Source organism: Phyllobates terribilis, unplaced genomic scaffold, assembly GCF_046119375.1.
Source record: "Phyllobates terribilis strain yellow unplaced genomic scaffold, ASM4611937v1 Scaffold_9__5_contigs__length_417890890, whole genome shotgun sequence".
In the NCBI taxonomy this organism is placed as follows: Eukaryota; Metazoa; Chordata; class Amphibia; order Anura; family Dendrobatidae; genus Phyllobates; species Phyllobates terribilis.
The window spans coordinates 143,348,642-143,373,757 of NW_027362769.1; the positions used below are offsets into that span (position 1 = coordinate 143,348,642).

Sequence of the window (25,116 nt, forward strand, 5' to 3'; positions counted from 1 at the left end):
CCTTGTCGACTGACGTTCCTGGACGGATTAATAAAACAACATAACCAGTGTGAATTGTAAGCCTGGTGGCTCACCACTTAATATGACTAGCAGTGGTCACTTGCTATGGATTAAAGATTAAGAACAATCGGTGCCGCTGTTTACCAGGAAAGAACAAAAGAGGCTTTCTTGCAAGAATAGAAAATCTCTCATGGTCAGAAGGCTGTAGAATAATTACGGGTTGCTGAGACAAAAGCTCGATTGGGCTACGTGTTCCCCTTATAAGAAAGGCAAATGTGTCCACTATAATTCACAGGAGACCCTACGGGTGGAGGACATCTCCGCCAGACAAATATCACCCAACATCTGAGGACCCTCATAATGTCATTGAGCCGTTGTTTTTCCATCTTTATGCTCTCGAAAGAAGAGTATTAACCCCGACACGCGGGACTATTTATTACAGTTTCCTTTTATTGTTGGGATTTACAATTATCTTGAAGGCTTTGATTATGGCAGAAGAAGCTCAGGCGCCTAAATATAACGGGACTGAGAAGCCTGAAATAATACCGGTGCAGATTACCGATGTGGTCGATCAGATGGATATCGCCATCGTATGTGATACAAGCCAATGTGATTCAGTCTTTACAAGTGGAAGTCCTGAGGACAAAATTACTACTACGTCATCATTGGACCTAAATGACAGAAATGACGAAGGTAGAGTATCTGGGTCTAAAGTGAATGTATTCAATAGGATTCTTCATATAGTATAATTGTATATTTCAAACTTGTCCATGTGTTACATATTGCAAATACAGTGTCCTTCTAGCATAGGTTTGATTAGTATGTGTTAAAGGGTTATCGGGGACATTTTTTATTTTACTTCAATTTAATTGTCCACAATTTTTTTGTGAAGTAGTTTATCACTGAAAATAATGGGAATATTATTTTTTTTACTAATTTACTAAATTTAGACAGGATAAAAGTAAATCAGAAGAGCAGAAACTGTGGCAAATTTAGCGCAGTGGCGCACTCAGAGCGCTGTTTATGAAAAACAGCCTTTGCTGCCCAAAGGAACCAATCAGAGCTCAGCTTTAATTTTTTAACCAACACTGATAGAATGAAAGGTGAGCTGTGATTGGTTTCCCTTTGGTGGACAAAAAAAGATAGCTAAGCAGTTTCATAGATATATTTGTCAATTCTTGCTGGATATTATATTATATTGCTTTATTATTCCTCATCTTGGCTCACCTGCATTACATTGATATTTTATGGCTAATTAATAGCGCACTCTATTAATTAGTCTGGCGCAGTTTGCAATCTCTTTTAGCCATCCATTGCTTTCTAATGTTTTTCCAACTGTTAATTAGGTGTAAAAAGTGAGTAAACACACAGCAATACAACACACAGATTTCAGGCACATTCTTCTTAGTCAGTCATGGGTTTTATGGACAATCCATTCCATATATCTTAAAGGGGTTCTCCAGTCTTAAGCTACAAGTCTACAATCAATCTATGTGACTGCAGACTTGTGAATCCTTACATTGTGTGCAATAGGCACTGTGAGGATTCTCTGTTGCTGGCGCTGGGAGCGGACGGTCATGAGACCGCAAGTATGTGATTTCAATACTTCCGGACACATTCAGACTAGACTGTTTCCATCCTAGCTTGCATTGAGAGAGGCCACTCTCATCTAGTCGGCATGTGACCATATGCATGTTAATCACATACTTAAGACCATGCACCCATCGCCGGCACTGGAGAATCCTAACAGCGTGCAGTGCTCGCAATGAGAGGATTCACAAGTATGCAGTCACATAGACTGATTGCAGACTTGTAGCTTAAGACCAGACAACCCCTTTAATTGGGATATTTCTGCAATATGTGCCTGGATTGCTGCAAGTCCCATTCAGATGTATAGGACATACTGAGTATTTGCCTTTCAGCCGTTGAAAAACATTTTCAGGCTTGGTCGTATTTTTTCAGTCCATACATTTTTCTCCTGACCCCATCACTGGAGCTCTAAGTAGCAGCCAACTTTACCCTAAACACACAATTACATTTTTCAAACCACGTGATGCATCAGATGTAACTTTATGACTAAAATTGTGGTCTAGAAACCAAATTTCTGTGTTTTTTTTTGACACTTTTGACTTTGACCACATCAGTTGTAAAAAATACAAAGAAAACGTAAAGACTAAGAGCTTGGGCAGATGACACGTATTATAGGTCCATATGCGATCAGTCGGACCAATGTTACTCTATGGGGTCGTGCACATGTCAGATTTTTTCCTTGGACCGAGGAAAAATCGTAACTTGCCCAAGTTGGATCCGATTGTCAGATCGCACTTAGCCATTCAAGTCAATGAGTCCATGGAAAATATCGGACTGCACTCGGATGACATCTGAGTGGGGAACAATTTTCACTAAATGACAAAATAGAGAAGACAGAAATATTTTTTCCCCATCTTCTCCTCATCCAAGAGAATTGGATCACACTATGATCACACTCAGAACTAACTCTGATCAGAGTGTCATTTGCATAATTGACCCAATTCTCTTGGAAAAGAAAATCTACTCTGGTGTGACCCTGGCCTAAGAAAGACAAATGATCAAATAGTTTATATTTAAGAACAAATTATTACTGTACATGATATTCCAGCCACGGCATGTCAATATTCTAAAATAATAATCTTTATTTTTATATAGCGCCAACATATTCTGCAGTGCTTTACAGACATCACTATCACTGTCCCCATTGGGGCTCACAATCTACATTCCCTATCAGTATGTCTTTGGAGTGTGGGAGGAAACTGGAGAACCTGGAGGAAACCCACACAAACACAGGGAGAACATACAGACTCCTTGCAGATGTTGTCCTTGGTGGGATTTGAACCCAGGACCCCAGAGCTGCAAGGCTGCAATGCTAACCACTGAGCCACCATACTGCCCATAACTACTGAGTTGTACCTTATATGTAGCAAGTCGTGTTCTCTACTTTTTTTTATAAAATTGGTGTAATTTGTAGCACTTTTCCCTGACTCATAAATTCTTGAATTTTAGGACAGATCAAAATCCCCCTTTATTCTCTCACTTCTTCTGGTCACTTTCTCACTCACATCAATTACTGTCAGACTTTGTTTCATTGTTACTCAAACATAAATTACCATTTGTATATTTACTAACATGTGATAGAACAGAACAGCCGGCGGTGCAGAGCTCACTGATACCAGCGCGGTCCTGTAATAGGAGCCACCGGGGTAACAAGTCCGTTCATGACATTTCTTCCACCTGAATCTTCCCGCATCACCTGTGAGTGATATTATTGAGAAGAGGAAGGAACCGAAGCAACTCAGCCCTGAAGTGGAGACCCCGTAACGTTACAGAGCGGGGGGCCGAGTGTTGAGGAGGAAAGGACAGAAGAGTCCGCAATGCCCTGCTGACCCCATAACTGCAGAGTCCAGACTTCCTCCGGTGTTAACGGCAACCTATCATTTGATTAATGCTACCAAAATCACCATGAATGAATCAGACCTGGCTGTGCAATTGCACATAGGTGTGTATTTCTATGAAACATTATAGCATTTCACTGTAAACATAGTTTAGAGATCCAGAGAACTGACTAGTCCAACACCTCCCCCGCGCAACTTCTTCACACATCGTTCCAGATGATTGTCTAGTCTCTACCTATGTACACACACAGGAAAGACCTGTCAATCAACTAAATTGGTGCAATAAGAAGCCGGACCCTCCTATGCCCCTACTGAGCGCTTCATGGCAGTAGCATGCAAGCCTTACATCACTAAGCACAATACCAAGAGTCAGATAGAGTAATGTAAAGCGCAGACTCTGAAGCATTGGAAACATGTTCTTGTTTTTCTATCTAAATTTCATGAATACTGGGAGAACATTAGCTACCTGCTGACTACATTGTGCCAGGTCTAAAGCCTGGAGGAGATGGGGGATAATGTTTTTCAAGGTCGGCCTCATTCCCTTTGTTCTGGGGTTCTCCAGCCTTGGGCTACAAGTCTGCAGGTGCTCTATGTGCCTGCAGACTTGCTAATCCTTAAGGCCCCGTCACACATAACGAGATCGCTAGCGAGATCGCTGATGAGTCACGGTTTGGTGACGCAATAGCGATCTCGCTAGCGATCTCGTTATGTCTGACAGGTAGCAACGATCAGGCCCCTGCTGTGAGATCGCTGATCGTTACAAAGCTTCCTGGACCATTCCTGGGTCGTTGCGCTCCCGCTGGGCAGTGTGCATCGCTGTATTTGACACCTTGTCAACGACCTCGCTAGCGATTCAGAACTGAGACACATTGAGGTGCATAAATTGGACTTTTCTGCGTTCATCGTCCCTGATTGGTGGTCGCTACTGCGTCCTTGTTTTTCAGATCCCACCAGCGTTCTCCGGCTGTGACTCCACTTTGAACAAATCAGACATCTTTAGCGAAGTAGGTATTGTTTGGGGTCTCAAATGAGTTTCCATTTTTAATTCATTTATAGGACATCTACCAATTATCTGCTATCATTGCTCTTCAGGGAGGGAGGGAGGGCTTGGCTTCTATCTGTATATATATGCTTTTGCATGGGCAGATATTTTAGGGGTCTCGTGCACACACACCCACACAGCACGTTTTCTGACACGCTGTCGTGGCCAACCGCTTCAGAGTTTTTCATACGCCAATTAACATGAAGCTTAAATCAATACACTGTTCTTTTGGCCTGTTGCACGCTTCAAAACTTTCTTCATCGACGTGATGCAATTACGTACTGTCCGCCTGGCTTTGTGGACTCTGTGGACCGAGCCAATGGGGAAGTGGAGCTCGGTGAATAGCGTGCAAACGATCCTGCAATTGCAGGCCTTCAACCAGTGGGACATGGCAGAAACACCCATGATGCGAAGACCTGCCGCGACAACTGCTGCCAGTATTTTAACGGTCCTGGTGCCCCGTCACACATAACGAGATCGCTAACGAGATCGCTATTGAAGCCAAGCCCTCCCTCCCTGAAGAGCAATGATAGCAGATAATTGGTAGATGTCCTATAAATGAATTAAAAATGGAAACTCATTTGAGACCTCAAACAATACCTACTTCGCTAAAGATGTCTGATTTGTTCAAAGTGGAGTCACAGCCGGAGAACGCTGGTGGGATCTGAAAAACAAGGACGCAGTAGCGACCACCAATCAGGGACGATGAACGCAGAAAAGTCCAATTTATGCACCTCAATGTGTCTCAGTTCTGAATCGCTAGCGAGGTCGTTGACAAGGTGTCAAATACAGCGATGCACACTGCCCAGCGGGAGCGCAACGACCCAGGAATGGTCCAGGAAGCTTTGTAACGATCAGCGATCTCACAGCAGGGGCCTGATCGTTGCTACCTGTCAGACATAACGAGATCGCTAGCGAGATCGCTATTGCGTCACCAAACCGTGACTCATCAGCGATCTCGCTAGCGATCTCGTTATGTGTGACGGGGCCTTTACATCACGTGCACTGTGTGCTGTGAGAATTTTCTGGTGCCGGGACAGGGAGAAGTGCAATTTGCATACTCCCAGCCACATTCAGACTAGACGTGTCTAGCCTCACTCAATTCACTTGTATTGAGTGAGGCTATGCCCATCTAGTGAGCACGTGACTTCATACATGCAATTCACATACTTGTGGTCACCCGCCCACCTGCTCCCGGCGCCAGAGAATCCTCACAGCGCACAGTGCACGTGATGTGAGGAGTCACAAGTCTGCAGTCACATAGAGCAACTGCAGACTTGTACCCCAAGGCCAGACAACCCCCTTTAATACTTCAGCATAGAAGATACAATACAATTGTAGCTTTCAGCTTTGTAGAACGGTTTGGGTAAGACCCTTTCTGTTCCTCATGACTGTGCCCAGCGCACTAAGCAAGATCCATAAAGATATGGTGGGGGAAGTTTGGTGTGGAAGAACTTTACTGTCTGCACAAAGCCCTAATCCATTACATCTTACAAACCACAAGCTGCATCAAATGTTACTTTATGTCTGAAACTTATAGGTTGAGAAAACTAATTTCTGTGTTCTGCACTTCTGACTTGTAAAACACCAGTTCTGAAATAAAAACAGAACAAAAGGCAAAGATTAAGAAGGTAAAGATGACCAAATAAAAATCAAAAAATCATGCTCCATTTTTGGAAAAGATTAATACTTTACATATATACCAGGCGTCACATGTCAGTATTTCTAAAAAGGTTATTTTTTCCTACAAATATCAGCACTCTTGTCCATAAGCTGTGCCTGTTATGACACCGACCCATCACAACAACCCTATAGTTAATTGTAAATTTGTGTATGTCATTTTTTTTAGTATTATATTGTTATTATTATAAAATTTATAAGCCAAATATATGGAAACCGAGATGCCCCATTTTCCTACACACCCGTATGAAGAGGACCTATCAGATCTCTTGCCATATTTATTTCAGTAAATACCTGTATACTTGTAAGGGGGAAGACCGGGGTGTAAGTACTTTCAGAACACGGGTTCCGGAACTGCCGTTGTCGTGCCTCTTGTTGCAGGGGGAAGACAGACTGCGAGACAGGAGTCAGGTGACCGGGAAGCTGGGGGTGTGTCCAGAGAGGGAGCTTAGGAGTCAGGTGACCGGGGAGCTGAGCTCATGTCTAGGAAGCGGGTGGAAAAGGAGTTTTTGCGCGTGAAAAGGGGCAGTGGACAGTGGGAGTCAAGCCCGACTAGAGGGAGAAGAGCGCAGGATCCCTGTAGCTGAGCAAGTGAGGTGCAGTGTTATGGACTAGGGGCTCAGCGGGTCAAACCGTAGACCGCCCGCTGCCGCCAGAAGACAGAGCATTGTTTAGGCGGGGAAGCCTGAAGAAAGCAACACCAGCACCTGACTTGTGAGGAGCAAGAGTCAGCTAAGTGTAAAACTGCCGAATACAACCGTGTCGACTCTGCTACATCTAGCCCAACTGTGGATTGTCAGTTATAGCATATTACCTGCTACTTCCTTGTTGTCCCCATATTTCCCCTGTTACTCCCTGCGTGGAGATTGACCCTGTTACAGTAAATCCCCCTTGTTTATTAACCCTGTCCTGGCTGCACTGTGTTTCTGTATCACTGCATCTAAAGTACCTGTGTTACATAGTAGTAATAATAGTATCACAATTCTAGAGTATTTATTTTATACCGCTGTGTTGTGTTCCTGTGTTATTGCTTTAAGAAGTTTATAAATAAATTGACAACTGGGTGTTATCAGTTGGGGGTGTGTGGCCCTATAATGACACTGTCCAATTAGTGCTCACTGTGTAAGGCCACACTCCTTTGACAAGGTATGGTAACACTAATATGTCAATTTACTTATAAATTTCTAGAATTAATAGCAGAGTAATGTCACAACAAAGAGCTACGAATAAAATGACCCACAATGATCCGCTCTGTATTTTATGGGCAATACAAGTATTTACTAAACCACAAGTCAGGAGCGGTCACAAATGTCCTTTTTAATATTTTGGATATTTGAACCACCAGGGGGAGCCCTCCTGTCTGACACTCTTCAATTTTTGTTTTTGGATTTTAAATGCACATGCAAAAAAAAACATTAGAAATCCTTTGCCTGGCGTCCATGGGGTTTAAATGGGAGTCACGGAGCAGATGAAAGAGCCTCACACACAATCCTCCATCAACAGATGGGGTCAGTTGAATTTTGCACCATTGTTACTTACAAAACAATAGAACAAAGACCCCTTTTAGACTTCTCGACCATTGTTTTGTTTCCAATGAAAAAAAAATCAGCGTTGTCAAACAGCTCCCAATATTTCTGGCATCCTGCAGGGTAAAATCACAACTAGTTTTGAGAGGATATACATACAGCGGGTGAAATAAGTATTGAACACGTCACCAATTTTCTAAGTAAATCTATTTCTAAAGGTGCAATTGACATGAAATTCTCACCAGATGTCGGTAACAACCCATCCAATCCACACAGGCAAAGGATCATGGTCACACTGGGCATTAAAGAGACTAAACCTAAGATAAAAACAAAATGAGCATATACCCTGCTATAAGTAAGTAAAAAGTAATAATCAGCATTGTATCCCATGTTTCCCTAATTCCAGATATGGATTTTTGATTGTTCACACTATCAAGATGGATTTTTTAATATATATAAAATACAATTTTTTGAATTTTAAATTTTGGACATTTGGTGAGCTGGATCTATTTCTCCTATACAAAAAGTAATAGTGCATATAAATAACATAGAATACTTAGTAAACACTAAAAAAAAAGGAGTAAAAGCCATCCCACCAGTGCCAAGGTGCACTCCAGTCGGGATGGTCCTAACCTCTTGTATTAAAACCTTACCATGAGTCAAAAATGACCTCAATGTGAATAAGGGCCGAGCAGGTTCGGGGCCCAACTATAGACACCCAGAAATGGAAATCTACATCAAGAACTCAATATCATATGAGCGTGGCTCTGACACCCAGAACTGCCACTTATCATCAGTTATCAGGTCCCACGGCCCGAAGTACACAGTGCCTGGAGGTGACACACCACAGCTACATACACTGCTTAATGCTCCTCTTAGACAAAACCTACGATAGATACAAAATAAGCATAAACCTTGCAGTAAGTAAGAAAATAATAATGGTACATGTAAATAAAGTAAAAACAAAAAAAACATAAAAACCGTCCCACCGTGACAAGGTGCACAGAGTGAACATAATTCTATATGTTGCATGTATACCAACTTATTCTCTGGGTGATGTCTTTGGTTTTGCTGTAGTGTCTTGCACTTTGTGGCTCCCCCTTTTTTGAGCTAGAAATTTCATTTTCCGTAAATAGCTTCCCATGGCTGGGTGTCTGACCAGTTGAACCCCAGTCTTGCTCTGCTTCATCTACATTGAGGTCGTCAGATACTAGGTGAGGTTTTAATATTGGAGAATAGGACCATCCCGATTGGGGTCACCTTGTCGTGGTGGGAAGGTTTTTACACTTTTTTGATCAAACAATATGTTTACTAAGTTCCCAATGTTATGTACATATACTATTACTATTTGCTTACTTCCAGCAGGATATATGCTCCTTTTGTTTCTATCTTAGGTTTTTTTAGTTTTTTTCTGTTAAATGGCCACAGTGTGAACATGCGCCTACCAGTTGCATGTATACCATGTTCCTCTTGTCAGCAAAGTGCCTGTAATGGCCAATCTAAGTTTGACCTTAAAAGAAAATAACGAGTGTCGGATCAAAATCAGGGATATAAGTCTATGGGTCCATAAAAAAATGGTCTCCACTATATGATTTATTTTATTTTTTTGCAGATCGAAACGATGAGAATAATAGTAGTTTGGAAAGAGTACCAGATGTACTGGATAACCATGAGAAAGAATTTGGAGACATCAAGGAAGATGGATGTCAAGCAAGAATAGGTAGGTTCATTAATTGCAAAATGAAGTTTATTCTTTTAGGTGTCTTATCTTAGGGGGAAGAATTACGACTGAATTTTCCTACTTAACTTTCAAGAAAGGCATCCAATCTCCTCTTGGCCCCTTTCAAAGGATTAACAATTTCATCATCTGGTCATATAGATTCCCATGGATTGTTTTTGCAGTACAGAAATGCCATCTACATTAATGCAGAAATTTTCTTTTGTTTGGACAATGTTCCCTAGACAGAGCTGCAGTGTCCAGTCATATAGTCGGACATAGTTATTAGATTGCCCCAAGTGATTTTTTTTCCTAAATAAATAATTTTATGTCACCGTAATTCACCCATTCTCATAATAGTTTGGTCACCCTACAAGGTTCACGCACGTCCTGACCATTGATTTGTGTAAAGAGAAAACTATGTTCACATTTTGCACATCTTTCCTTCTTTTACATTCCATGGTTTTGTCAGCCTTTGCAGCAGCTGCCTGACTCTGATACTAAAGGGTTGTATTTTACTGATGTGCGGATATGCTCATCAATGGACTCTGACCTCTACTCCGCACCACTGGACATGTCTCCCAATGGTCTCCTTGTTTCCTCTTCTGGCAGGGGACGTCACATCGCCACTGCTATCTATCAGAGGCAACTGATTGGCTGCAGACTTGGTGTTACAGTGGTGGCCAAAAGTATTGGCACCCCTGCAATTCTGTCAGATAATACTCAGTTTCTTCCTGAAAATGATTGCAATCACAAATTCTTTCGTATTATTATCTTCATTTAATTTGTCTACAATGAAAAAACACAATACTTTTTGCCACCACTGTACATAGGAGCCGGAAGAAACAATCTCATTGAATACTCTCCCAAGAGAACATCAAGACTTTGGCCAATCACTGGAAGAGGAAGCAAGGAGACCAGGAGAGGTCACAACAATATACAACCCCTGGCAAAAATTATGGAATCACCAAGCTCAGAGGATGTTCATTCAGTTGTTTAATGTTGTTGAAAAAAAGTAGATCACAGACATGGCACAAAACTAAAGTCATTTCAAATGGCAACTTTAGGGCTTTAAGAAACACTAAAAGAAATCAAGATTAAAAATGTGGTAAGGGTAACTTTTTTCAGACCAAGCAGAGGGAAAAATTATGGAATCACTCAATTCTGAGGATAAAATGATGGAATCACCCTATAAATTTTCATTTCCAAAACTAACACCTGCATCAAATTAGATCTGCTCGTTAGTCTGCATCTAAAAAGGAGTGATCACACCTTGGAGAGCTGTTGCACCAAGTGGACAGACATGAATCATGGCTCCAACACGAGAGATGTCAATTGAAACAAAGGAGAGGATTATCAAACTCTTAAAAGAAGGTAAATCGTCATGCAATGTTGCAAAAGATGTTGGTTGCTCACAGACAGCTGTGTCTAAAATCTGGACCAAATACAAACAACATGGAAAGTTGTTGAAGGCAAACATACTGGTAGACCAAGGAAGACATCAAAGCGTCAAGACCGGAAACTTAAAGCAATATGTCTCCAAAACAGGAAATGCACAACAAAACAAATGAGGAACGAATGGGAGGAAACTGGAGTCAATGTCTGTGACCGAACTGTAAGAAACCGCCTAAAGGAAATGGGATTTACATACAGAAAAACTAAACATAAGCCATCATTAACACCTAAACAGAAAAAAACAAGGTTACAATGGGCTAAGGAAAAGCAACTGTGGACTGTGGATGACTGGATGAAAGTCATATTCAGTGATGAATCGTGAATCTGCATTGGGCAAGGTGATGATGCTGGAACTTTTGTTTGGTGCCGTTCCAATGAGATTTATAAAGATGACTGCATGAAGAGAACATGCAAATTTCCACAGTCATTGATGATATGAGGCTGCATGTCAGGTAAAGGCACTGGGGAGATGGCTGTCATTACATCTTCAATAAATGCCCAAGTTTACATTGATATTTTGGACAGTTTTTTTATCCCATCAATTGAAAGGATGTTTGGGGATGATGACATCATTTTTCAAGATGATAATGCATCCTGCCATAGAGCAAAAACTGTGAAAACATTCCTTGAAAGAAGACACATAAGGTCAATGTCATGGCCTGCAAATAGTCCGTATCTCAATCCAATTGAAAATCTTCGGTGGAAGTTGAAGAAAATGATCCATGACAAGGCTCCAACCTGCAAAGCTGATCTGGCAACAGCAATCAGAGAAACTTGGAGCCAGATTGATGAAGAGTACTATTTGTCACTCATTAAGTCCATGCCTCAGAGACTGCAAGCTGTTATTAAAGCCAGAGGTGGTGCAACAAAATACTACTGATGTATTGGAGTGTTCTTTTGTGTGTTTGTTTTTCATGATTCCATAATTTTTTCCTTAGAATTGAGTGATTCCATAATTTTTTCCCTCTGCTTGGTCTGAACAAAATTACCCTTACTGAGTACCACATTTTTAATCTTGATTTCTTTTAGTGTTTCTTAAAACCCTAAAGTTGCCATTTGAAATGACTTTAGTTTTGTGCCATGTCTGTGATCTGCTTTTTTTTAAACAACATTAAATGAACATTCTCCGAGCCCGGTGATTCCATAATTTTTGCCAGGGGTTGTAGAAGAGCAGCAGTGGTTTGGAAGGTGAGTATATTGTTTTTCTTATCATTTAAGACCACCATGAGTCCATTTCTAAAAATAAAATTTTGGAGTGGACAACCCCTTTAAGTCTACAATCCATCAATATTACCTTAAAGCCATTCACCAGTGATAACTGATTGACCGGTAGGGGTCCGATCGCCGAGATCCACACCGGTTGGCAGAAACATGAATCTGTTAGAATGGATCGGCAATGCACATGCTCAACCGCTGCTCCATTAATTTCCTATGGGGCTGCCATTCTTCCGATGGCCCCATACAGAATGAAAAAAGCAGCGGTTGGGACGTAGCTCTTTTTTAAAACATGACATAGCAAGTCATTCCATTTCATAGTTTCGTTACCCTAACTGTAAAGAATCCTTCCCTATTCTATATCGATGTGTACATGTTCATCTAAATTACCTAAAAAACAAAAACAAATAACATTGTGTTCTTTAAATGATATTCCATTTTTACACAGAAGTAGACAGTGAGAAGATTCTATCAAGTCCAGAATACGTAAGTAACCAAGACAATGATCAAGACGGGAAAAAAGCTGAAACACCAGATATATTGTTGTATCAGCAAAGCCACCACCCAAGTCCAACTGGCACAGACAACACCCTGATTGAACCAGAAGAAGAGAATACATCCATAGAGACCGACACCGACTATGGGGATGGGTCATATGAAGAGCATGAAAATGGAAGAATGGTTAGTCCGAGTGGCAGACATCTTCTTGACCCTAATGACATGGCTGGAAACAGACCAGATATCTCCAGACACAGCTACTCCAGATATGACACAGTATCGTACCGCAAAATCCGGAGAGGTAACACGAAGCAGCGGATTGATGAGTTTGAGTCGATGGTTAATCTGTGATATCAAAGCTGAATGCTCCATACATTTATATTTGCACCACCGTATCGTCCAATAACCAAAAGTGCCTTCACCCTGATCTGCCCAACTTTTACCCTACGTTCAAGGCAGGAAATCAGTCAACCGTTGAACTTTTCAAAATGGTAAAAATGAAGAAAAAACATAGTAAAAGTAACAAGCACCATATCGATGAACTCATTGCACCATGGTCTCGAAATCTAGCGACAGCTTCAACCATAACTGGATTATGAGACTCGAGGACTGTTGGGCGACGTTCAGCCACTCTTCGTAGTTTTCTAACATGGACTTCCCGTTTTGATATCCAGGAAGAATAAAATCTATTAATCTAATTTATATAACCAGAAATTGGATGCAATATTTGTAACCCGGGTTTTGTGGTCTATGATATTATTTCCTGTTTGATTAAATTAACGGAAGGTAGAGAAGCTGTTGCGCCTGGGCTTTTGCATTACATCTTTATATGTGGGCGTATAAGCTGCTTACATTTACTGTCCCGTATTAAAAAGGAAAATGTAGAATAAAATAATTATGCTATATAAGGAATACGTTATGTATGAATGTAATACTAATGTGCAAACTGATTAAATAAACTCCCCTGCAGTACCTGCTACAGGTCGTATAATTAATTTGACATATCTGTCTGCATTTCTGTTTTTTTTTGTCTTTCTCTTAAAGTCTATGGACACCTTTACCATAGGAAAATGATTTTTACATGTTAGTGATTACTTTTAGTTAATAAAATTAATTTCAGTCCCCCTGATATGCAGTTTGATCCAAGTTTCAAATAATTCTCTAGTGGGATTGTCTCTGTCAGTAATGTAGGCTGGATCTGAGCTTTGGTATAGTAGTGTAGATTCAATACTGGACTTTGTTCCTTTTAAAAGGAATCTGTCATCTGATTCCTGCGGCCCAAACCGTAGGCAACATGAATCAGAGAATGGTTGCACAATTGAAGACAAGTATGTTTTTCTCAGAAGAAACATTGTTTGAAGAGGCAGCCGGTGACTATAGGAAGAGATGTGACTAGTCCGATGCAGCCACTAGCTGGCTTCTCCCTGCACCTCCTTCATTTGATTGACAGGTCTCTTCCTATGTACACACATGTGATAAATATACCAACAAATAGGCTGGTGCAGGGAGAAGCCGGCCAGGGTCAGTGCCGAACTAGTTACGTCTCTTCCGCGGGTTCACTGCCAACTCTTTGAACTATGTTTTATTTAAAAAACATATCTGGCTGCACTCCTGCAACCAGGCTCTGATTCATGCTGCAAATGGTTTGGGCAGCATGAATCAAATGACAGGTTCCCTTCAATGTGCCTTTCTCTTTGTCTACAACCTGTTTTCTCCACCCTCCCTGAGATACTTTCTCCCCTCTCCACTGCAGAGCTGTGTTTCTCACTCTCTCTCCTGCTCTCACTAACACTGACAGGAGGGATGAAGAACAGAGAGAGAGATCAGGTGCAGGAACAAGAGCTTTGATGGATTTGTATCTTTTTGCAGATCACTCAGCTACATAAAGGACTTACAGGCACTGCACAGCAGCAAAATGGTAGACATAATCTAATGAAGACTATTTAAAATGTTGCTTAACTTTGCGTTTAGTATGCAAATGAAGAAAAAAAATAACGGGGTCTGGTAGTGGCTTTCTGTCTTCTCATTGTTAAAATTAGACGGTCGATAGACACAGCTGTCAATCAAACTAACATTTCAACATTATAGCTAGCAGGTAGTCAAGGACTTCTGATTCTTCCTCTCTCAGGGAAGACCAATGTAGCAGCCACTGCTGTAACCACAGGAATTAGAGCAGCTGAGCGTGCCTCATTTTCTTTAAAAAAAAATGTCTAAATGGCAGGAAATGTTCTAAGATATTAGTCAACCGAAACCCTCTAATGTAAATTATAACGCGTAACATACGGTAATTCTAGAGGTTATGTTTAAGCAGCATCTAAAGATGAAAATCTGAGAATTTGCAGCAGCAATGTATTTGCCTTATATTCTCCATAAAGTCGTCTTTCTTCACTCTTCGTGCTATAAACAATCAGAGTTTTTGTGTTTTTTTTCTGTTTTCTATCGAGCACTAACAGAGCTGCATTGATTGTAGGGTCCTGAATAAATGTATCTTCTGCCAGCAGAACAGCAGCCTCTTTGTACATACGTGGAGCCATAAGCTGCGTGCTTACAGTATTATGTTAATGTGGATGGGATTTAGTAAACAGATGCATTTTCCAGTCTTGGCCTCAAGCAGGAAACTAATTGCTTTCCAAGCTTAAAACCCAACAATGTTTCCTCCAAAGCTTAAATGGTAACTCTATGATCGATAGGGATCCCAACTGATCACCAAGTTCCGTTTTCCAATTTAAAGGGAACTTGTCAACAGGTTTTTGCTCTGTAATCTGACAGCAGCAAGATGTAGAGACAGAGAGCCTGATTCCAGCGATGTATCACTTAGTTTACTGGGTGCAGCAGTTGTGATAGAATCACAATTTTCTCTGCTGCAGATCAAGCAGAGCTCGGAACGCTGAGCTGTGTATAACCCTGCCCACATCACTGATTGGCTGCTTTCTGTGTACACTATATATTGACAAAAAGCAGCCAATCAATGCTGGGGGCGGGTTGGACTATGAGGCATAAAACGCCTAGTCTTGTAGTGATAATCTCCTGCTGATAAAACTTGGATTTTATTTAAACAGTAAAACACTGCCCAGTAAGTGACACATCGCTGAAATCAGGGTCTCTGTCCCTACACCATGCTGCTCTCAGATCACATAGCAAAAACCCCTGTGACAGATTCCCTTTAAGTAGAGCAGTAGTAACTCATGTGCCGCTCCATTCATTGTTTCTGGGACTGGCTAGATAGCAGAGTTGCTCGGCCATCTTCATCCCATATTAATTGTGGGCCAACTCCTTTAATTCAAGATTATCTCTACAAATCTGCGCTCACCCAAGTAGCTAACACGTTATCTTAACTTTATGTTGGGATGACAGGGATTCAGAGCTCCATATAAGAAATCCAGAGCGCTGACCAAACCAAGATTGTGTCCACTGGGCCCTTGAACAGTTCAAGATCAGGACCCCGTTCTATGGATGAGAAAGGAGACACGTCACTTACAGAGAACCTATTACCAATCTGGGGCTTCCCTTTTATTTAATAAAAGATTGTGCAGCCCCAGACTGGGGATTTTTCCAAATATTACGCAGTAGAAAAACGGCTCTGAATACTCCATAAAGTCCCCTGAAAGTGCATGACTTTCTAGCAAAAGTCGGTCAAACTTATGGGTTGCGGAATCCCAACATTGAAAGCAGGATCCCACAAGCCTGTGGTCCTCCTTGTTCTGAAACCAGGAGATCTTGTGAGATCTCGCTCCTTGCCTTAACCGATCACTGACGCATCCACTTAGTAAGTGGCGACTGAACGGTAATTAACTATCATTAGAGCGGCAACGGCTTAGTAGAGTACGGGGCAGCGCTCGGTTAATGCAAAGATCAAGATCTCACTCTTTCATTATGAGAGCCGCCACGGAGAGTATTGGGATCCCACTCTGCTTCCCATAAATCTACCCTACAAGTGAAAATGACATAGGAGTAGGAATATGGATGGCACCCTTGAAAAAGGGGATTCGGTGCTCAAGAAGGATTCCACCCCATGTACATGTAGAAGATAAGAGATACTTGGCACTCCAAGTGATGTAATAAATCTTTATTCAGGCATTTCAAATAGAGAGTCAGTGACGTTTCAGCCCTGAGATATGGGCCTTCATCACACACAGATTGCAGCATGAACAAACCGAGGTATAGGGTAAGGTATCCGCGCTATCGAATGGTGAACCGAATCGCTTGGTGCTAGGCATGTCTGACGAAGGCCCATATCTCAGGGCCGAAACGTTACCGACTCTGTATTTGGATTGCCTGAATAAAGATCTGTTACATCACTTGGAGTGCCAAGTATCTCTTATCTTCTACAAGTGAAAATAATGTTACATAACAGATGCGAGAAATGATTGCACAAGGATGACTTCTGTCCAAAAATAATTTATTTCATGTTTCCCCCAATTTATACATTAAAATAAACAAAGATCCTAAAAAACACAAATTTTTTTGGTAACCAAAATTAAATATTCCCTTCATATCAACAAGTTCCACTTAAATGAATCAGTATGAGATTGGAGCATTTCTTGACCTTGCATGCTTTACAAAATGTAAGTCAAGCATCCATAAATAAAAAGGGGGTGCAGGACACTTTATTCTTAATGTGGAAGTTCAATATTACACTTTAATGATATATTTTCCTAACGTCCTGGAATTGTTTCTACCAAAGTCCATACAAGATTCATTGTAACAGTTTTTTGTTGTAGGTTGCAATGATCGTTGTGATACTTTTGACTCTTTGTCTTCTTAAGGAATTGCTAAAGTTCCATTGTGAGTGAAAGTTTCCTGGAACGTTCAGCTGCGATGTCTTCCCAGCATTAGATCTAAGGAACCTTATTGTGTAACACCTTTGAGACAATCACATGGAATTGCACAGCCCAGAGTTTTCTAAGAGGTGGTCTTCCCGAAGAAGATGGTCAATATACGTAAGATATGACGGAAATGAATGAAAATCCTAATTGTCACGTGGTGGTCTACTCAAAGACGGGTTCTTTTGGAGAGGTTGCACTACAATTATTCTTACTAAGTCTAGAGATGGTCACAAACAGACAGATCCATTACCAACACCAATGGTCTGTAGACCATCTTCCCATTCCAAGACACTTTAAAGAGGTTATCTTATCTCAGATATTTATGGCAAATCATATAGAAGGGAGAGCTGTGCATGATTCACCACCTCTACATTCCCCATGGTGCGAGACTGGACCCACAAGAGCTGGGACTTGTATCTATCAGAAATTTTCTGTGGATATGACATAAATATCCAAGATGGGATTACTCCTTTAAAGGGTTAGTGAGGCTCCACTCACTTCCATATTGAGAGGTAAGCAGGGTAGGAAACGTCATTTCTACCGACACCGGCCAGGAAGTGCGTTTGATTGGCCGTTGGATTTACCATTCGAATGGGAAAGGGGCACAATACTTGCCAATCACACATGTCCTGGCAGTTGAGAGTAGATGTGACGTCTCTGCCCCGCTCATACCTTAATGCAAATGTGAGAAGGACTAACCCTTTAAATGGTGAAAACTCACCCACTGGTGAAATTCAGGTAGTTCTTTCTTGCTAAAACTTGTGTGTGTATAATAGTCTTAAAGCCTCTTGTATCGATTACCACGATTTAGCAATACTAATAACAGTTGATCACATCATTGTTAATGAGAAGTTGAATCAATGGCTTAAAGGGTTTGTCTGCCTTTGGGAATTGTTGGGCATTACTTAAATGCAAGATATTTTTTTGTTATTGGGTTTCATAAAAAACGTTGCACCATTCGTCTTCTACAGCCGCGGAGTTGCACACACTAATGCAGGCTGCAGAATGGTTTAAATGAGAATCAGCCGGTGAGTTCATTCTGGAGGTCCAATGGGGTAGTTTGTAAGGCTTTCATTGGTCTATTTTTCAGCTGACTTATGACCATGTGCTGGAAAACAAAGAACCCGTTAAAGTAAACCAAAATTTTTAATGTAAAATTGAATTGAAATATTTTTTAACCCCAAATACATGCATTTAAAAGGGATATTCTCAACTCCATGATCATATCCCAATATGTAGTAGGTGTAATAATATTATTGGTAAATATTGCCAATTAGAAATGTAGTATAGTTCTTCTGATTCGCATGTCACTTACTTCATGTGCAGGGCATTGCAATAGCTTAAGTTTCCATGATTACCATGAATATCTAAGCTACTGCAATAACCAGCACTTGGGGTAAGGGACATAGTTAATCAGAAGAACTATACTACATTTCTAATTGGGGCTATTTGCTAATATTATTATTATACCTACTACATATTCGGATGGGATCTTGGAGATGGGAATTTACCTTTAAGTAAAAAAAAAAAACGTTCTGAGAGGTTCCATGTATGTGAGCACAGGTCAGTACTAGAAATCTAAACCCAAAAACCTCCTACTCAAAATCTGCCGTTTTTGGATTTCCTCTGTTTCCTGTTTAAGGCTTCTCTATCTTTGTTTGTATATCAATTGTTGCACAACATACAAATAAACATTGTGCAGACAGATGTAACAACGCAGCTTTCTTTACCTTTTTCTGCATTTTTCTACTTTAAGAGTCAGTTCATATTGTAATCTGCAGCTGCTTTTCTCAGCCTGTGGGACAATCGGCTGCTTGTGTTCCTGCTTCTAACCATATACAAGCTATACTATAACCGTACAGGATCTCTTTACCCTCAGATGGTGACTGTACTCCATATCTGAGACAAATGTTTAAAAGGAAAAATATTTATGAACCGTAAATAAAGCCCTGCCTGGAAGATACAAGACCTGCGGAAGCTATAACAGGCACCTTACTATCTGCAGTATGAGGATTGAAATACAACAATGGGTGAACACAGAGTGCACAAAACAAGGAAAAATAATTACTACCTACTTAGTGGACAAATAAAGCACTGCCTGGAAGAATCATAATGCAGGACCTGCAGGGGCTGTAACAGGCACTTCACTCCTGCAGCATCTGGATTGGAATTTAACATGGGTGAACGTGGAATACATGGAACTTGGAAAACAAAATACTATGCAATAGATAAATAAAGCCCTGCTTGGGAGTATCATGATACAGCAGCACCTGCAGGGGCTGTAACAGGCACTTCACTTTTGCAGCATCTGGATTGAATTATAACATGGATGAACGTGTAGTACATGGAACTATGAAAAATAATTATTAACTATGTAGTGGATAAATAAAGCCCTGTCTGGGAGAATCATAATGCAGGACCTGCAGGTACTGTAACAGGCACTTCACTTTTGCAGCATATGGAATATAACATGGGTGAACGTGGAGTACATGGAACTTGGAAAAATTATTACTAACATGTAGTGGATAAATAAAGCCCTGCCTGGGAGAATCATGATGCAGAACCTGCAGGAGCTGGAACAGGCACTTTTCTTCTGTAAACCCTGGATTCAAATTCAACATGAGTAAACATAGTAACTCTGTACCATGTTTCATGTACTCTATGTAGTGGATAAATAAAGCCCTACTTGGGAGAATCATGATTAAGGACTTGCAGGAGCTGTAACAGGCACTTCACTTCTGTAACATCTGGGTTAGAATATAACATGGGTGAACATGCAGTACACAGAACATGGAAAAAGAAATGCTAACTATGTAATGGTTAAATAAAATCCTGCATGGGAGAATCATAATACAGGACCTGCAGGAGATGTAACAGGCACTTCACTTTTTTAACATCTGGGTTAGAATATAACATGGGTGAGTAGAGTACATGGAACTTGGAAAAATGACTAACTAACTATGTAGTGGATAAATAAAGCCCTGCCTGGGAGAATTATGATACAGGACTAGTAGGAGCTGTAACAGGCACTTCACTCCTGTAGCATCTGGATTGGAGTATAACATGGGTGAACGTGGAGTACATGAAACTTGGAAAAATAATTACTATGTAGTGGATACATAAAGCCCTGCCTGGGAGAATCATGATACTGAACCAGCAGGGACTGTAACAGCCATTTCACTTCTGTAACATCTGGATTCAAATTCAACATGACTGAACATAGTTGTTCTTTACCCTGTTTCATGCACTCTATGTAATAAATACAACTCAGCCTCAGAGAATCATGATGCAGAACCTGCAGGAGCTGTCACAGGCACTTCACCTCTGTAACATCTGGATTGAAATACAGCATGGGTGAGCAGAGTACATGGAACATGGGAAAAAAAAACCTACGCAGTGGATAAAGTATTGCCTTAAGGAATCAAGATACAGGATCTGAAGGAACTGTAACAGGCACTTCTCGTCTTCAGTGACATCTTGATTTGAATAGAACATGGGTGAACATAAGGAATGTGGAACATGGAAAAAAATACTATGTAGAGGATAAATAAAGCCCTGCTTGGGAGAATCATGATACAGGACCTGCAGTAGCTAGAACAGGCAGTTTACATCTGCAAAATTTGGATTGGAATATCACAGCTGTGAATGTGTAGTACGTTGTGCAGGGAAGAAGAAGCAAAGACTGCAAGGGAAATAATGGAGGAAGATAGGCATTCAAGAAACCTATAGGAATCTCCCAAAGAGGAAATCTTTGGCTAGATATGACTTCCCATTTTAACTGTTCATCGCTGAGGGTTATAGAAATTGTTTCCGAATTGATAAACTGATTTCCAATTATAAATATCTTTTTTTCAAATGATCCATTTAAAAAGGGTTATTGCCATCTTCACAAATGGGTATTTGCAATTTACTGCTTACTAAAATTTGCAGCTGTTCTTGAGATATTAAAGGGGTTGTCTACTACTTATTATTCCCCCCCACAATGTATCCCCCCCGGGGGCCCATAAGTGTCTTTGTAATTACCTTCTGTTGGAGTTACTGCCTGTGAGCGGCGAAATCACTGGTCGCTCACAGGCATCACGTGACCCCCGGCTGCAGCCGGCTCTGACATCTGCTGATGTCACGTCATGATTCTGGATGCAGCCGGGGGTCTCTGACTTCTGCGTTTCACAACGGATGCCAGTCTGCGGGCGGGTTACCAAGCACGTCACACCCGGCATCCACCACGCGCTCTGCCTCTCCTCATTCATCGGGAAAGCGCGTGGTGGATGCTGGGTGTGACGCTCACAACCCAGCAGCCACGGTGGGGAGCGCGTCACTGATGTCACGCCTCACTTGACGCGACATCAGCAGAGGGTCACGTGATGCCTGTGAGCGGCCAGTGATAGCGCCGCTCACAGGTAGTAACTGCAACAGAAGGTATTTACAAAGACACTTATGGGCCTCTGGGGGATACATTGGGGGCATAATAAAAATTTGTGGCCAACTTCTTTAACACTTCTCTTTTATTTGTTTGCAGTTTGTTGCCTTGGAGATCGACCAGCATTGGTAGACAGCAGAACCTCTGCAGTGCAGTAAAGCTCCTTTATATTGAGAGCTGGCCATGGTGGCGGGAGCAATGGTGATCAGTCTTCAAGACAATGAGAAGAGAAAAAAAAAAGGGGTTAATATCTCAAGAACGGCTGCAAATTTTAACAAACAGTAAATTACAAAAGTGCTTGTTTTTACATGTACTATCCGCCAATATACATTCATAAACATGGGAATAACCCTTTAAATCATAGCCATTAGGAATATCTGTGTTCCCAAGACCAATATGAGGAAGCAAATGATACTTAGTGCAGGACGTATTTATTTCTTGCAGCCAATAATAAAATGGGCCTCATCATTCATAGCGTTAACGATACCACATCTGCATATTATAGATGCAGAAAAATTGAGAACTGGTATAAAAAAAAAATCTTAAAAATGTAATAAAAGTTGCTTTGAATATAGATAAACCCTATCAAAACTCTAAAAAAAAAATCAATTATGCAGCATAAACTGCAATATTTATAGATGAAGTTTTCTTCGGAAACTAAAGAAATGAAAGGCCTGAGTTACAGTATGCATAATTGGGGATAAGCAGCAGGTGGCGCTGTTTCCTTACATGCCGTAGTAGTAGTTGGTGGTCAACAACAAAACATTTTTTGGAAGAGTTTCTGTAAACCCCAAGGGCAATAATTAACATTCTTCAACATCAATGCAGTAAACATTATCCTACAAAAAAAAAATTAAAACCATTTGAAGGACTCTTAGGCCATGTTTACATGCTTTGTTCTTGCATTTTTTTTTTTTCTGCAGCTAAAACGCTGTGTTCAAAATGCACATTTTGGGGTGTTTTTGCTGTATTTTTTTTGGGTGCGTATTACATGTTTATTAATGAAGTTAGTTTAATTCACGAAAAATGCTGGAAAAATTATTATTTTTTCTTTGTAGAGTTTCTTCACTTTTTCATTACTTTCTACGGATAAAAAATGCTGAAAGAGTTGACATGCTGCAGATTTCAAAAATGCTGCAATTAAAATCTGGAAAAAAAAAACCCTCAAAAATGAGCGTGTGCAAGAGATTTCTGAAATCTCATAGCTTTTGTTGAAACTGTAAAAAGCAGCTGCAGTAAAAAGGCTGCATGTGAACATAGCCTTAGTTTCTAAGCTGAATGCATAGGATATTGACCTAATAAATCCTGCACTAAAATACCAATGATTTATTGCAATAAATGAAATATCTTTACATTAAAAATATAAAGGTTCTTAAAAAAAAAAAATAATAAGTGGAGAAACAAAATGGGTTGGTGGTATTTCCAAGTAAAAATAGATGTATTGATGACATAAATATAGAGCTAAAACACACGGAAAGAAGATAGCAATGCATTCAGTTTAAGAAAAACTAGTAAAAATAAAGAGCTTTAAGGGTCCAACAGAAGAAACCCCCCACCCACATTTAAAGCAGATTTCAATCATTCATTCATAGAAACAATTAGTTTTATTCACACATGAATTAAAATATTATTAATCATATTCCCATGTGCACGTCTCCCACCAGGAGTTCTCCTGTCCTTATGCCCTATCAGGTTATTTTTGTTTCGGACCCCGATCAATATTCCACTACGTATCATTAGAATTCCGAATTCCAGTCACCTAAAAACAAAATTAATCACAGATGAATAAATAATATCAGAGTTACCCCCCATAATCCCCTTGGTAACAACACTGCCCCCTGTAGCATAAAAAAAACAGAATCAGTAGAAATCCCTGAACCCTCATTTAACCAACGTTTTTGGTAATTTTTTTCCAATTTTTAGGGAACCTTAAATAGAAGAAGTTTTTCCAAAGTCCTAAAAGGTAGATCCAATTTCTACCTATTGTAAAAAAAATAAAAAAATACCAAGTCGTATGTAACACTATTGTCCATCTGCTCCGCTCAGCGTTCCCACAATATAGAATATTCTTCAGTAACAATTTCTTCTTTATGGCCCGAAGTACGTCTGGAATCTCCACTTCTGGAGGTGATTTAATGGGCTGCACACGCCGATTTGGAGTCTCGCGTGAGAAGGATCGACCTCCAAACACGTTGGATGATTTGCGTTTTCTACAACTATATGATCCGCCTGTAAAGGAATACGGAAAAGTCAAAAATCAGCAAAACTAGTAAAGAAAAAGAGATGAAACATGAGCGATTATCAGTGTCAGTATTCAACAACCTGAAGCTCAAGACCCACATGAGGACCTCTGCGTGGCCCTCAGCTTTAGCATTTCTTATATACCCCCATCACCTGTGAGTGATATTACTGAGAAGTGGAAGGAAGCGCAGCAACTCAGCCACAAAGTGCAGACTCCAGTAATATTATAGATCGGGGGGCAGAGTGCTGAGGAGCAGAGGGCATAAAGTCACCAACGCTCTGCTGACCCCATAACTGTAGGGTCCAGACCTCCTCTGGTATAAACATCAGCACAAACACTATTCCCCTGCCGGGAGCTTCATGGCCGAGCAGCAGCATGTAGCCTTACATCACCAAGCACAATGCAGAGTGTCGGATGGAGAAGTAAAGCCGCCACCACTGGACTCTGGAGGAGACGTGTTCTATCCAGTGATGGATCACACTTCTCTATCTGTGTCTGATGGAGGAGTCTGGGTTTGGTGATTCCAGGAGAACATTACCCCCTGACTGCATTGTGCCCGCTGTACAGTTTGGTGGAGGAGAGATAATACTATGGGCTTGTTATAAGGCCTCGGCTTCGGCTCCAGTGATGGAAATCTTAATGTTTTAGCACAAGACATTTTGGACAATTGTAGCTTCCAGCTTTATGAGAACAGTTTGGGGAAGACCCTTTTATATTCCCCATGACTGTTCCCAGTGCACAAGGGCTATAAAGACATGGTTGGGCGAGTTTGGTGGGAAAACATGACTGGCTGCACACAGCCCGGACGTCAACTCCAACCAACACTTTAGGGATGAACAAAAGGGGAGATTGTGAGCCCGGATTTTCTTCCAACATCACAGTACGACCTCGCAAATGATCTTCTGGAAAAATTTCCACAGACATCTCCAAAATCTTGAAGAAAGTCTTCCCGGAAGAGCAGAAGCCGTTATATCTTCAAAGGAGCTGACTCCATATTAATGTCTATGGATGTAGAATGGGAGGTCATAAAAGCTGTAGGTGTAATGTGGAGGTGGCACATACTTTTC

The 25,116-nt window shown here is 40.9% G+C and overlaps 2 protein-coding genes across 2 annotated transcripts in view; one reads left to right on the forward strand and one right to left on the reverse strand.

Annotated features, from left to right (window-relative positions):
- The first annotated feature begins 220 nt into the window (after positions 1-220).
- Positions 221-13,561, forward strand: ERMN (ermin). The gene is made up of 3 exons (XM_073645687.1): positions 221-693; positions 9,289-9,396; positions 12,512-13,561. Exons 1-3 carry the CDS (start codon positions 489-491, stop codon positions 12,910-12,912), a joined length of 714 nt encoding a protein of 237 aa, XP_073501788.1. The 5' UTR covers positions 221-488; the 3' UTR covers positions 12,913-13,561.
- A 3,382-nt stretch (positions 13,562-16,943) lies between these two features.
- Positions 16,944-25,116, reverse strand: part of GALNT5 (polypeptide N-acetylgalactosaminyltransferase 5) — a 47,899-nt gene continuing 39,726 nt past the window's right edge. Inside the window, exon 10 of the mRNA XM_073647150.1 lies at positions 16,944-24,036. Within this exon, the coding sequence (XP_073503251.1) occupies positions 23,896-24,036 (141 nt within the window). The 3' untranslated portion in view covers positions 16,944-23,895. The remainder of the gene's footprint in view (positions 24,037-25,116) is intronic.